The following is a 13,729-nucleotide window of genomic DNA, read 5'->3' on the forward strand; positions in this document are numbered from 1 at the left end:
GTTTGGACCTCTCTGCATCATTACTGTCTGTTCGATCACTGCCAGATTGACATAACCACGTGTCATTCATTGTCAAAGTGCATTGAACCAATCTAAACTTCATGACATTCTTCACAGGTTCTTCCACTATGAGACAGTGGCAGCAGCTGGCGAGGCCCCACTTGGCAGCTGCATTGATTGTCCGGCCTGGAGTGTTGTCCCGTGACAGCCAGGCTGTGAACCTTCATTTTGAGCCACCACATCAGCTCGCTGATTTTGAGGAAGATGACCTGAAGGATCCTAGTTATGGACCAGGCGTAACAGAGGAGTGTAATTATTGCAGAGTTCAGCATTTGCTGTCCTTGTCAGAGAAAACGGGTGAGTATACATTTTTCATCTTTTAAATCGAGCGAAGAAGTTTCATTTTGCTTTTAGGAATCCCTGCAAATATATGTTTTTGGTCTCTTTCTGCCTTTCATTGACAGTTAACAGAATGACATCAGTCAGATAGCCAGGATTTCACACGCTCAAAAGCCTGTACTGTTTGTACGAGAGGTACTTTGCGACTATTTACACCAGCACTGGAGAGGAGGGAGACAGTCCAAACATTTTTTTTCTCAATACAGTATGGTACACACAAATGCAGCACCCTGTTTGAACATCACCTTAACAGCAGTTTGCAATCCGATTTGATTCCCCTGGAACTTGAACCTTGCCCCGACAGTTCATGAGATAACCCGCACCTTTGAGGAGTTCTTTGAACTGGCTAACCACAACCAGCAGGAGGCGCATGTCACACACCACACAGTTAAACCACAATCCACCTGATTTCGCTTCCACGGCCACAATGTTTCGGTAACAGCTGAGGTTTGTTTCAAACTCTCCATTTCCACCTGCCGTTACAATTTCAAAGAATTACCGACAAAGTGCCCAGCCAGGAATAAGGCAGAGAGCCGGTCCAACGTGCTGATAGCACAGTGCATGGTGCTAACAAAACACACACTGTTAGCCATGTTTGATGTCTATTGTTGTTGAATGGCCTCATTTACAGCTTTGTAGAACTAATAAGTTTGTGTTCTTTTTCTTCTGCTTTTACCTTCATGCTTTGTTTGAAGTTTTATTATTATTTTTTTCATGCTTTCTTGCTCTTTACTTTCTCTGACTGTTCACAGTTTCTTGTTTCAATAATAACGACAACCACTTCTTCTTGCGTATGGCAGCTTGGCTGCTGGGTAGCTATCATTTTGTTGGGGTGTGACTATGCCGCTGATGCTGTGCCCCGATACCAGTACACTGGTACTCATTTCACCGACCATCGAAGGATGACAGGCTGTCAATCCCACCTGGTGTTGAATTCAGCGGCCAACGGGGCTCAAACTCAAGATCTTAAGATTCCAAGCCAACCACCCTAACCACTAAGCCAAAACCAAGCTTTTGATAACACTGAACAACAAATTTCAAAAATTTTTTATTACTGGAGATGTGTAAAGTGATTAAGACTAATTTGGGTACGCTGATTTAAAAATCATAACCGTTTTGCTGTATCACGTCAGGATTTTCAGGAACATAAATATTCCCATTGCCTAGAAGTCAGGATTTCAATGAAATTTACATACGTCTTTAACATGTCTATTTCGTACAATTGTTGTTAACTTGTGTTATATTTCTTTCTTTCAGATAAAGATGAGTAGGCGTTCCTGTACCAATCATCCTGACAACTTCTGTTATGTCTGTGGTCGGTATACCAAAAAAGATCAACAGCGAAGTATATCTACAGCAGTGAAAATGAAGGCCGCCTACTTTCACTACTTCGGGTGTAAGGTGGGGGACCAAGAACAGAGCTGGGCACCACACATCTGCTGCACAAGCTGTCACACAACCTTGACTCAGTGGTTGGTGGGCAAGCGCGCGAGCATGCCATTTGCGGTGCCCATGATATGGCGTGAGCCGCAGAATCATCATGATAATTGTTATTTCTGCTGCACAAGCATCGCCGGCTTCAACAAGAAGAATAAAGGTCACATCAAGTACGCTGACTGCGTCTCTGCTCGTAAACCTGTGCCTCATGATGACGAGAACCCCGTTCCAACACCTCCAGCTGATCAGAACATAGCTGTAAGCAGTGGTGAAGAGGATGGTGATGATGAACCTTTTGAACCCGACACTCAAGAATCACACCTTCTGAACCAGGGAGACTTAAATGATCTTGTAAGAGATCTCTCGCGTTCAACGGCGAAGGCAGAGCTGCTTGGATCAAGGCTGCAGCAGTGGAATCTACTTGAACCTAACACCAAGATATCCTTGTTCAGAGCACGTCACAGAGACATGGCTGAGTTCTTTGAGATGGAAGACACGATGACATTCTGCAGTGACATCAACGGTCTGTTGAAAGAACTTGGGTGTGATCACGATCCTGCAGACTGGCGCCTCTTCATCGACTCGGGGAAGAACAGCTTGAAGGCTGTTTTGCTCCACAATGGCAACGAGAAACCATCAGTCCCACTGGCTCACGCGTTCGGCATGACAGAGACCTATGAGACTATGCGGCAGCTGCTTGATTCCATCAAGTACAATGACTTCAACTGGCACATCTGCGGAGACTTGAAAGTGGTGGCGCTGTTGTTAGGGCTGCAGTCAGGCTACACGAAATACATGTGATTCCTTTGTCTCTGGGATAGCAGAGATGACAAGAATCACTGGACGAAGAAAGATTGGGAAGAGCGAAAAGAGCATGTACCTGGTCGACACAACGTGAAGCATGTCACCCTTGTCGACCCAGCCAAGGTTTTCCTTCCACCACTCCACATAAAGCTCGGCTTGATGAAAAGTTTTGTACGGGCAATGGATCTGAATGGGCGTGGGTTTTTATACCTCAAGGAAAAGTTTGGCAACACCTTGTCGGAGGCCAAGATCAAGGCTGGTGTCTTTGTTGGACCGCAAATCCGACAGATTATGAAGGACGAAACTTTTCCGACAACTCTAAACCCCAAAGAGCTGGCAGCGTGGAGGAGCTTCAAAGCTGTGACGGACAACTTCTTGGGGAACGAGCGCGCGGACAACTATGAAGAAATAGTGCAGCAGCTGCTGGAGTCCTTCAGGAAACTTGGCTCCAGGATGTCCCTGAAAATCCATTTCCTACACCAGCACCTGAACTTCTTCCCTGACAACTTGGGAGCAGTCTCGGACGAGCACGGCGAGCGATTCCACCAAGAGATTTCACTCATGGAGACGCGTTACCAAGGGCGGCACAACCCGAACATGATGGGCGATTTCTGCTGGTTCCTGCATCGTGAAACTGACACAGAGCAGCACAAACGCAAAGCCAAATGCCTAAAGCATTTTTAATTACATTCTAGTGGAGTTTTTCTGTAATTTCTATAATTTTGAAGCATTCATGATGAAATAAATGAATAAATGAATTTTTGTAAATTTCATTGAAATCCTGACTTCTAGGCAATGGGAATATTTCTGTTACTGAAAATCCTGACGTGATACAGCAAAACGGTTATGATTTTTGAAATCAGCGTACCCAAATTAGTCTAAATCACTTTACACATCTCCAGTAAAAATTCTTTGTTGTTCAGTGTAACCATTCAACAAATGTTATCAAGGAACCATCTATTTAATACATACTCAAATATTGGTTATTTCCTAAGCTCCTGACCCTCCCTCGGGTCTTGTTCCAAACATGCTCCATTGACACCCCCTTCTTTTCCCTTCTTCTATTCCCTACCTATGTTCGTTTTATGATCACACACACACACACACACACACACACACACACACACACACACACACACACACACACACACACACACACACACACACACACACACACACACACACACACACACACACTTTTCCTCTTATGTACATAATAAATAGATGGCTTTTTTGTTTTCCACATTAAAAATTATTTTAAGTTTTGACATGACATGTGAAATACAATGTTGATTTATACATCAATGTCCTTTTCGTTGACCTAAAGTGATAATTCCACATCATAATATTTGATGTTTTCATGGTCAGGGCTGGATACGGTTATTTCACTGTTCTTTTGCATTTTTATTTGTTTTTCATTTTGCGGCTTTGCAGAAAAAGATGGCCTCATCTCGGCCAGCACAAGAGGTGATGACGTCGTGGATTTTATACTCAAAACGGCATCATGTCTCATCAGGTCAGAATCTTCTTTGTCTTTCTTCCCAAGTTCATGAAACTCATTTAATGTGATCAAGTTTTTAAAATAGAAATACGAGTCGTATTATTGCCGTGTCCGTTGGGTTAGCCCCTACCTGGACGGATGGCCAAATGATTTCCCTTGGAGGCTTACAGCCGAGATTCTCGGAGATTATGGCGCTTGGGGGATGGGGGGTGGCAAATGCACATAATGGAAGGAACAGGTGGAAGCACAGCACAAGGGGGTTTATCTCAAACCCACGACAAATAGACAGACACAAGAAACTTCAATAAATACAGGGTTTAATGAAAATAAATCAAATATTTACAATGGTAATAATTCAAAACGGGATAATAATGAAATGTGAGGTAAATTAAATCTAATTTGGAGGTGCCTCCACACAGACTTAAATACAGAACGGGGACAGATAAAATAAAGGAAAAATCGTCCCTTTCTCCCAGCACTTAGCTCCTGTCCAGAAGTGATTTTCGGTTGCTTAAAGGTCACCAAACCGCTTTGTCATTGCATGGGAAAATGTGCCCAAAATGGCGCGCAGCCGCTCTCTGGGGGCAATTACATACTGGGGGAAATGATCCTTAATCCCTACCTAATTAACACTGCACCACCCTCTGTGTGGTGACATGTAACACTTAAATTCACAGTTTCCCCACTGAATTTACATCGAGATGTCTCCTACACGTCCATGGACCAAGCTACTCTACACAATCATATCTTTCCAATGAAATTCCTCCATCTACCCCACAAACATAACATTATTCAGGCCTAACACACATTCCATTTCATTAATTATCATCTTGGTGTATTCACAATATCTGGCCAAGGTACAATGTATGACACCAACTACAATGTATGAACACCAACTTCTGTCCACATTTTACGCAATAGAGGTGGATTAAATAATGTCCACTCCGATGCGGCAACCAATCACCTCCCACCTCCAGATGGGTAGTTCATTAAGGAATTGGATTTTGACAGGAATCAAATCTTAAAAAAGAAAACGTTTGTGACGCTGATCCAATTGCTCAATTGTCTCACACTTGGATCATGTTTATTTATCTTCATGAAGAACTCCTTGTGCATTGAAGAAATATTCTTGAAAAACCTGGGTGACACCTTCAATGTGGTCACGTGATAGTGAATGAGATACATCGGTTCACTTTCGAACCACCAAGTTTCATATTAATTTATGTATGAATCCATTCTTTCAGAAATGCATCAATAACGAGAAGGGCACTCGGTAGAGCTCATACCTCCGCCCCGTAATGCCTGATCCATGAGAACAAATTGGGCCCAATACATTTTTGAAATATCATGCTATACAGTACTATAATGTTTTTGGCCCTATCTCTCAATGGTGAAGAATCACTTTTAAAATTAAATAATTATCGTATCCAGATACAGATTTTAATCTTCACCAAATTCAGATGAATTCCTCCTTGCGCCACACCTAACCTGTCCACCAAGTTTCGTCTGAATATGTCTTCAACTTTTGGAGATATCCTGTACACAAAAAGACAGACAGAAAAGGGTGAAAACATAACCTCCTTCAACTTCGGTGGCGGAGGCAAATATCATGCTATCTATTGTTTTTGAGCCCGATCTCTCAATGGTGAAGAATCACTTAACAAATTATCAGATCCAGATCAGGATCTTCACCAAAATTGAATCAGTTCTTCCTTGTCACACAACCAATGTGTCCACCAAGTTATGTCCGAATCCGTCCACAACTTTTTGAGATATCCTGCTATATCTCGTTTTTGGCCCGATCTTTCAATGGTGAAGAATCACTCAAAAAATTGTCGTAGCCGGATCCGGATTCGCATCTTCACCAAAATCGAATCCGTTCGTCCTTGTCACACACCCAACCTACCTACCAAATTTCATCCAAATCCGTCTTCAACGTTTTGAGATGTCCTGTACATAAACAAACAGACAGAAAGGAGTGAAAATATAACCTCCTTCCACCTTCGGTTTCGGCGGTAATTATCAGATCCCGATCCGGATTCGGATCTTCATCAAAATCGAATCACTTTGTCCATGTTGCACACCAAACCTGTCCACAATATTTAATCCGGATCCGTCCACAACCTTTTAAAATGTCCTGCACACAAACAAACAGACGAGAGAGAGCGAGAGAGCGAGAAAGGTGAAAACATAACCTCCTTTACCTTCGGTGGCGGAGGTAACTAGAGTTCATGAAACACTTTATCCTACTCAGTCTTGAGAAAAAGGACACGGGAAGGGTCTTTTCAACTCTTGTTTTGCATGTCCGAGCACAATCTATACAAGCTTTGTTTTTGAACTTTAAATTACAGGCGTGATGGTAACCATACAAAGCCGATGGGTTAAATTGAACAGTTCAGAGCTGAACCTTCTGCCAGCTCTTCTCGGAGAAACTGACGATTTTTGAACGATCATTGAGTAAAAGATGGATGAAACAAACAGATCTTTTGGACAAAGTTAACTCTGTCGTTACATCGCTAGGTGCTGCCATTTAGTCTGAATCTTGCTGTTACTCCACCCTCAGAGTGTACATTAAATTTGATTGGTCGAAACAGCGTAATATTTTGCCCAAGTACTACTAAACTGAGAGTTTTTGGCTCTGCAAACAAGGCGATTTATGTTCTAGGGTGTTCAAATATATAATCCAAGTGAAATAAAATAGGAGTTTTAGAGGCAGTAGAAAAAAACAAAACAAACCAATGAGTTGGAAGTTTACCGCCATTGACGCACCCTCTTTTACACCACTTATTTAACACATTAAATTATTTATTTGTCCCTGTTTGTGTCCTTTATGACGTCCTTATAAACAGAAGTTTCCTGTTTGGAGTGATTTTCAATTTTGTTTGACTGTTATGGCAGACAGACTGATTTGTTTTAACATTCTGTATGCATGCACTCGGGACGTGATTATATACAATTTGCTGAATTCAAAGCCAAAGTATTGCTAAACTGCAGGTTCATGTTCCGATTTCTGGGCAGATTTGTGTTCTACGGTGTTCAAAATATATAATTCAATTGAAATTCAGTAGTTTCCAATAATATAGATGGCCTGACATACTGACAGAGTGAACCAATTGCTGAACCCCGCTTTGTGCTACACGCTCGGGTAATAATCAAATCAATTCACAGAACAAGCAGCAGATCACGTGTATTAATTATCAGTAATCGATTTCAATATCTGAAGAACCGAAAACATTGTAAATTTCATCAAATGCAAGGGTTTAACCGAAATAGTTGCAAACATCGACATTTAAGCTAGTTTCTGCTGACTACTACTGTTAGTACTACTACTACTACTACTACTTCTACTTTAACGGCACCAATTATTTCCACTTTTTTCTGGGCTCGGCAAGGGAAAGTTTTTTTTTGCTTCTGAATAGTAGAAAATATTGATATTTAAGCTTTCTGATCCATCTTTAACGTTTTGAGATGTCCTGTACATAAACAAACAGACAGAAAGGAGTGAAACGTACTATGACTACAACTATTTTAATAGCTCCAATTATTGCCACATACTTGTGGGGTCGGCTGGGGAAAGTGTTTTGCCCAAGTCTTTCATGAACTGGCTGGACAGGTGTGATGTACGAATGCAAACGATTTGCGCAGAAATTAATTCATCCAGGGTGCAGGCGATAACTCACCTGCTATTCATAAAACACACCGTGGGATCTTTAACAACACCAACAATTGCGAGCAGACGGGATGCCCGGTTTATCGTCCATTCGAGCAACAACGTACATTATGATGCAATGCCCTGCCTGGGAAACACCAATCCGACGGTATATAGTCGTGGTGGGAATCTAACCCAGACTGTACAACTCAGAGGTAAGTGTGGTACCTCTGCACTATTCTATCGGACAAAGACCATTTGGCTTTATAGTCAAGCAATTGGCATATTTTATTGCTCACTTCTGTATATCAATAAAGGTGCTGGATTTTTGTCTGCAGTGTCCTCTGGCTATAGTGGTGGCAATTGTACATATATTATCCAAATAGCCTTCACAATAAGACACGAGTATGACTTATGGTTTCAATCCCCAGATTTGGAATTAATTTAAAAACAAGCTCAAATGAGCTAAGATCCTCGTCCTCTTAATGATGACGTCATAAAAACGAATATGACGTCATTGTGATGTATCAGGTTTGCGATAAATTATCTGTGCTAATGCCCGGCTTGATTCCCGCAAACAAAATTCAAACAGCTTGCCCAGTTTCGGAGATAATGGTATAGGCGATTTCCATTAGCGGCGATATTATGACGTCAACTTTTTTTCTAGGACGAATTTCCAAAATCGGAGATGGTTACTGCCTGTGCGTGGGCTTTCTGCATATATATGGCAAGTTTCACATAGATCCGATGAAAACTCTGGGTTGTGAAACAAAAAATGTCAAAAAATAGCAATGACGTCATAAAAATTGATATGACGTCATAGTGATGTATCATATGTGCGGTAATTCATCTCTGCTAATGCCCTGTTCGATTCCTGCAAACAGAATTGAAAAAGCTTGCCGAGTTTCGGAGATAATTTTTTAGACGATTTACATTAGCGGAGATATTTTCATGTCATAACTTTTTTTCTAGGAGCAATTTTCAAACTCGGAGATGGTTACTGTCTGCGCAGAGTATTTTTACATATATATGCCAAGTTTCAGGAAGTTTCGATGAAAACTGTAGGCTGTGAAACAAAAAAGGTCCACAAGAAGAAGATGAAGAACAACAACGTGAGTAAGACTTTGTGATCCTCCACGAGGATCCAAAAATAAAACTTCCCTTCCGAATCGGTGCCAGCAGATAGGCTGCACACGGAGCACGACATACTTCACACGGAGATGTAAAGCCGGCCAAATATCCCACGACATCATAAGAAAAGGGTAAGTCATTGTGTGCAGTACCCTTGACCAAATTTCTCTACTGCAGTGAGCCGGATGATTTGTGTCAACAGCAAATGTGTCGGTTATGGATATGGCACGGGCTTGAAGAACCAAATGACCTTTATCTGAATGTTAAGTAACTGTCGAAAGGCTACTTGTAATTATTTGAACCATTACCAGACGAGCACTTGGAGCAGATAAACAGTCACAAAAGGTCGTTTCACCACTCACTTGGATTAATAACAATTAAAAACATTTGGATGATTTTTTTTTTTAATCAACTCGTTAAATACCCTGGATGCGCGTTGGTTGGTTCCTTCCTAGATGTGAACACGGATCAGGGTTTAATGACATTCATGGTCACAAAATAAAATACTCATTTGTAAAGAGAAACTTGCATCCACGTGACCATGAACCGGCAGTTTGAAATCTCATTATTGTCCCTCGTGTAAATGTACATTTGTATGAACAGATGTGCTCATGTTTGCCTTCGGATAACCTGGCGATACCTGAGGAATCTGAGGAATCGCATTGTCTACTGACCACGCCTGATAACCTGAGCACGCCTGATAACCTGATAACCTGACCACGCCTGATAACCTGATAACCTGTCTACTGATAACCTGAGGAATCGCATTGTCTACTGACCACGCCACGACCTTCCAATCAGGCCGGTCTTACCGAACATATCGAACAGAATGTGAACTACTCAGCATGTCGCAACATACCTAGCATCTTGCGACCTACCTAATATTTTGCGACCTACCGAGCATACCATGAAACAACCTATCGATCATACCGTGACCTACTGAGCATGCCACAACATGACCGACTGAGCATACCGTGACCTACTGAGCATGCCACAACATGACCGACTGAGCATACCATGACCTACTGAGCATGCCATGATCGACCGTGCATGCCGTGACCAACCGAGCATGCCACGACATGACCTTCCGATCACACCATGGCGTTCTGAGCATGCCAAGACCGACCAATCATTCCGTGACTTGCGCAGCATGCTGCGACCTAACAAGCATACTACAACGCGACCTACCGATCATTCCGCGACATACCGAGCATGCCGTGACTTACCGAGCATGCCACAACCTAGTGAGCATGCCACGACATGACCGAGTGAGCATGCCACCACATGATCGACCGAGTATGCCACAACCTAGTGAGCATGCCATGACATGATTGACCGAGTATGCCACAACCTAGTGAGCATGCCACGACATGATCGACCGAATATGCCACAACCTAGTGAGCATGCCACCACATGATCGACCGAGTATGCCACAACCTAGCGAGCATGCCACGACATGACATACCGAGCATGTTGCAATGTACTGAGCATGTTGCAATGTACTGAGCATGCCACAATACGACCTACCCGGCATGCCATGACATGACCCACCAATCATTCCATGATATACCGAGCATGCTGTGACCTACCCTGCATGCCAAGACCTACAAATCATCCTGCGACTAACCAACCATGCCACGACGTGACCTACCGATCATACCGTGATCTACAAAGCATGCCACGATCTACTAAGCATGCCGTAGCGTGATCCACCAATTATACCGTGACCTACTGATCATGCCGCAACCTACCGAGCATACCATGACACAACCTACCGATCATACCGTGACCTAATGAGCATGCCACAACATGACCGACTGAGCATGCCATGACCTACCATGCATGCCGTGACCGACCGAGCATGCCAAGGCATGACCTTCCAATCACACCATGGCATTCCGAGCATGCCAAGACATCCCAATCATGCCGTGACTGACAGAGCATGCCGCGACCTAACAAGCATACTACAACACGACCTACCGATCATTCCACGACATATCGAGCATGCTGTGACCCACCGAGCATGACGTGACCCACTGAGCATGCCGTGACCTACCGAGCATGCCACAACCTAGCGAGCATGCCACGACATGATCGACCGAGTATGCCACAACATAGCGAGCATGCCACCACATCATCTACCGAGCATGCCACAACCTAGCACGCATGCCACGACGTGACCTACCGACCATGTTTCAATGTACTGAGCATGCCCCCACGCGACCTTCCGGACATGCCATGACATACCGAACATGCCGCGACCTATGGGGCATGCCACAGTATGACATACCTATCACAGCGTAACCTACTGAGCGTGCCATGACCTACCGAGCATGATGAAAAAAAAATGTGCTCGTTTTCCTGACACTGATCCTGCTCACCAAATTCTCTCAGCGAGGGAGCCTCATGAGTGGAGGAGGCCAATGGGCCAACCACGTTCCTCGTGGTTGCAGCAGATTGATCGATGTCTCAAGGAGATGGGGATAGCTCGACAGAGGCCCCTGGAGTACCGGCGGAAAGTGGACGCAGCGACGCGCTGCTCCATCGCATGCTCCAATTCCTGACCTGACCACCGATCCATGATGAACAAAAAGTTCCCTACTCTTTTTGACGTAGGTCACATGGTTTAGTCGGAAGAGTATTATTGAAGGAAAAATATCAAATAATGTTTACTCTGGAACCTCTGCATCATTCAATGTGAAACTTCACAATTATGATCAAGCAGACATGAGGAATGTACATCTTAAATTTTAACATGATTGGCCACATGGTTTGGCACCATATTGGATTGAAGCAAAATATTAAATAATGTTTTCTTTGTAACTGCTTCATCAGTAAACATCAAACTTCAGAGTTATGATCTTGTAAATTTGGGGAATGTATGTTTTAAATTTCAATCTGATCAGCAACAAGGTCTGGCAGCTAGAATTATTTAATTATTTGAATCTGAGAACTTTTAGATTTTTTTTTTTTTGCATAAGGCTCACTTGGCAGCGCCTGCATGCATCTGAGGGTACAGGAGTAGTATTTCATTTGACCCCGATGATGGCCCCAGGAAAAATAGTCAACTGTGTCCTTAATATATAGATGGAACGTGGCCATTTCCTCGGTCCATAACTTGTGAATCCAGTGTTGTAGAGAAACGTGTGGGGCCTCATTAGACTCAGGGGAATCCTGCTTTACCATCTGCACCCATGGTGTCAACATTTATTACTTTGTGTTCAAGTTATTTCAACACCAATTCAATTGATACCGACTATGTTTTCAGGAAAAAATGGTTAACTGCTTAGTGCTTGCGTAATAAATAGATTGAATGTGGCGTGTTACTCGGTCCATAACTCATCAATCCTGTGTTGCATCAATGCCGGCCGTCTTGGTACCTGCAGCATGGTATCATCACTGCCAGCAGTTATAAAGTGGAAATTCTAGTTTTGCTTGTTTTTGTAACGAACAAAGCAGGTAAGTTAAAATAGCCAATCTATTTATTACATAGGAGTTAATGAAAAAGGAATTGTGGATATACAGTATATTGAGAAAAGGAAGGATAATTCACTGGTCTGCGTCATTTTAGAGGTCTAGGTTTTCTCAACAGCCCTTATATGTTTTTTGCATGCTGAATTTAGAAATGTATCTCATTTTGCTCAATAAGGTCAAGTTTTTATGCTCTCTCAATTTTAAGGAAAAAAAAATCAATTTTTGTTTTTTAATTAGCCTTTTTTAAATTCAAAATCAGACTTACATTGCCAGAAAATGTACAAACTATATATATATATATATATATATATATATATATATATATATATATATATATATATATATATATATATATATATATATATATATATAATGACGCACAAGTACCGTTGATGTGAAATTCAACATTAAAAAGATGAAGGAAAACAGCGACTGCTGGAGCGACTGAAGTTGGGTGTTGCCACAAACAACCATTTATCTATATTTTTCTGAAATTGAAATGAAAGTAATTGAGAAGGCACTTTCTTCCACATTAAGTGTACTTGTGTGTCATTATATGTATAGTTTGTACATTTTCTGTCAATGTAAGTCTGATTTTGAATTTTAAAAAAACAAAATTTTGATTATTTTTTTTTCCTTAAAATTGAGATAGTATAAAAACTTGACTTGATTGAGCGAAATTAGATACATTTCTGAATTCAGCATGCAAAAAACATATGAAAACCGTTGAGAAAACCTAGACCGCTGAAAAAAATATTTCAAATGCAGCCCATTTTTTCTCATACAAGAGAAAAAATATGGGGGAGTGTAAGATGAGTGGAAGGAGAAGAGAACCTTTAAAGAATATGGGAAGGAATGCAGGAGAGTTAGGACAGGAATAAAATGAAGAGAAGGGGAATGACTATAGAACATACCAAAACTATAGATCATACATAGTGTAGCGGTAGGGGATGAGGAGGCTATTGAAAACATACCAATACCAAAATTTGAAAACATACCAAAATACCACCAATTAAATCGATGAATATGAATGTACATAATCAATAAATTGTTTGATTTTGCACTTGACCTTGACCTTAAATGGCAAATTTTATTTTTATTATCATCCCCTATTTCCACAACCTTTCTTCCATTCCACCCTGACCCTCCTCCCGTCAACTTTCTCAGCACCAACACTCTTGTACAAACAGTGGCTGTTTTTTACTGCCCTTTTAATCAGCTGACTTTTGAGGCTTTGCCTGCCTGCTGTGTGTTGACTGTGGGGTAGGGTTCTTGCCGCAGACAAGTGGGATTGCCAAATGTTTTCCAGACAAATACTTTGCCTGCCAGATATT

General features: G+C 42.0%; 1 protein-coding gene across 5 annotated transcripts in view; it reads left to right on the top strand.

Moving 5' to 3' along the window:
- LOC147028184 (trafficking kinesin-binding protein 1-like) overlaps positions 1-13,729 on the top strand; it is a 65,377-nt gene that overhangs the window by 36,524 nt on the left and 15,124 nt on the right. For all 5 annotated transcript variants that reach the window (XM_085878322.1, XM_085878321.1, XM_085878323.1 and 2 more), the window contains 2 exons: positions 118-357; positions 4,075-4,156. In XM_085878322.1, the coding sequence (XP_085734448.1) occupies positions 118-357; positions 4,075-4,156 (322 nt within the window). The remainder of the gene's footprint in view (positions 1-117; positions 358-4,074; positions 4,157-13,729) is intronic.

Source organism: Eptatretus burgeri, chromosome 4 (assembly GCF_056783735.1).
Source record: "Eptatretus burgeri isolate ZD-2024b chromosome 4, Ebu_testis_v1, whole genome shotgun sequence".
Classification (NCBI taxonomy): domain Eukaryota; kingdom Metazoa; phylum Chordata; class Myxini; order Myxiniformes; family Myxinidae; genus Eptatretus; species Eptatretus burgeri.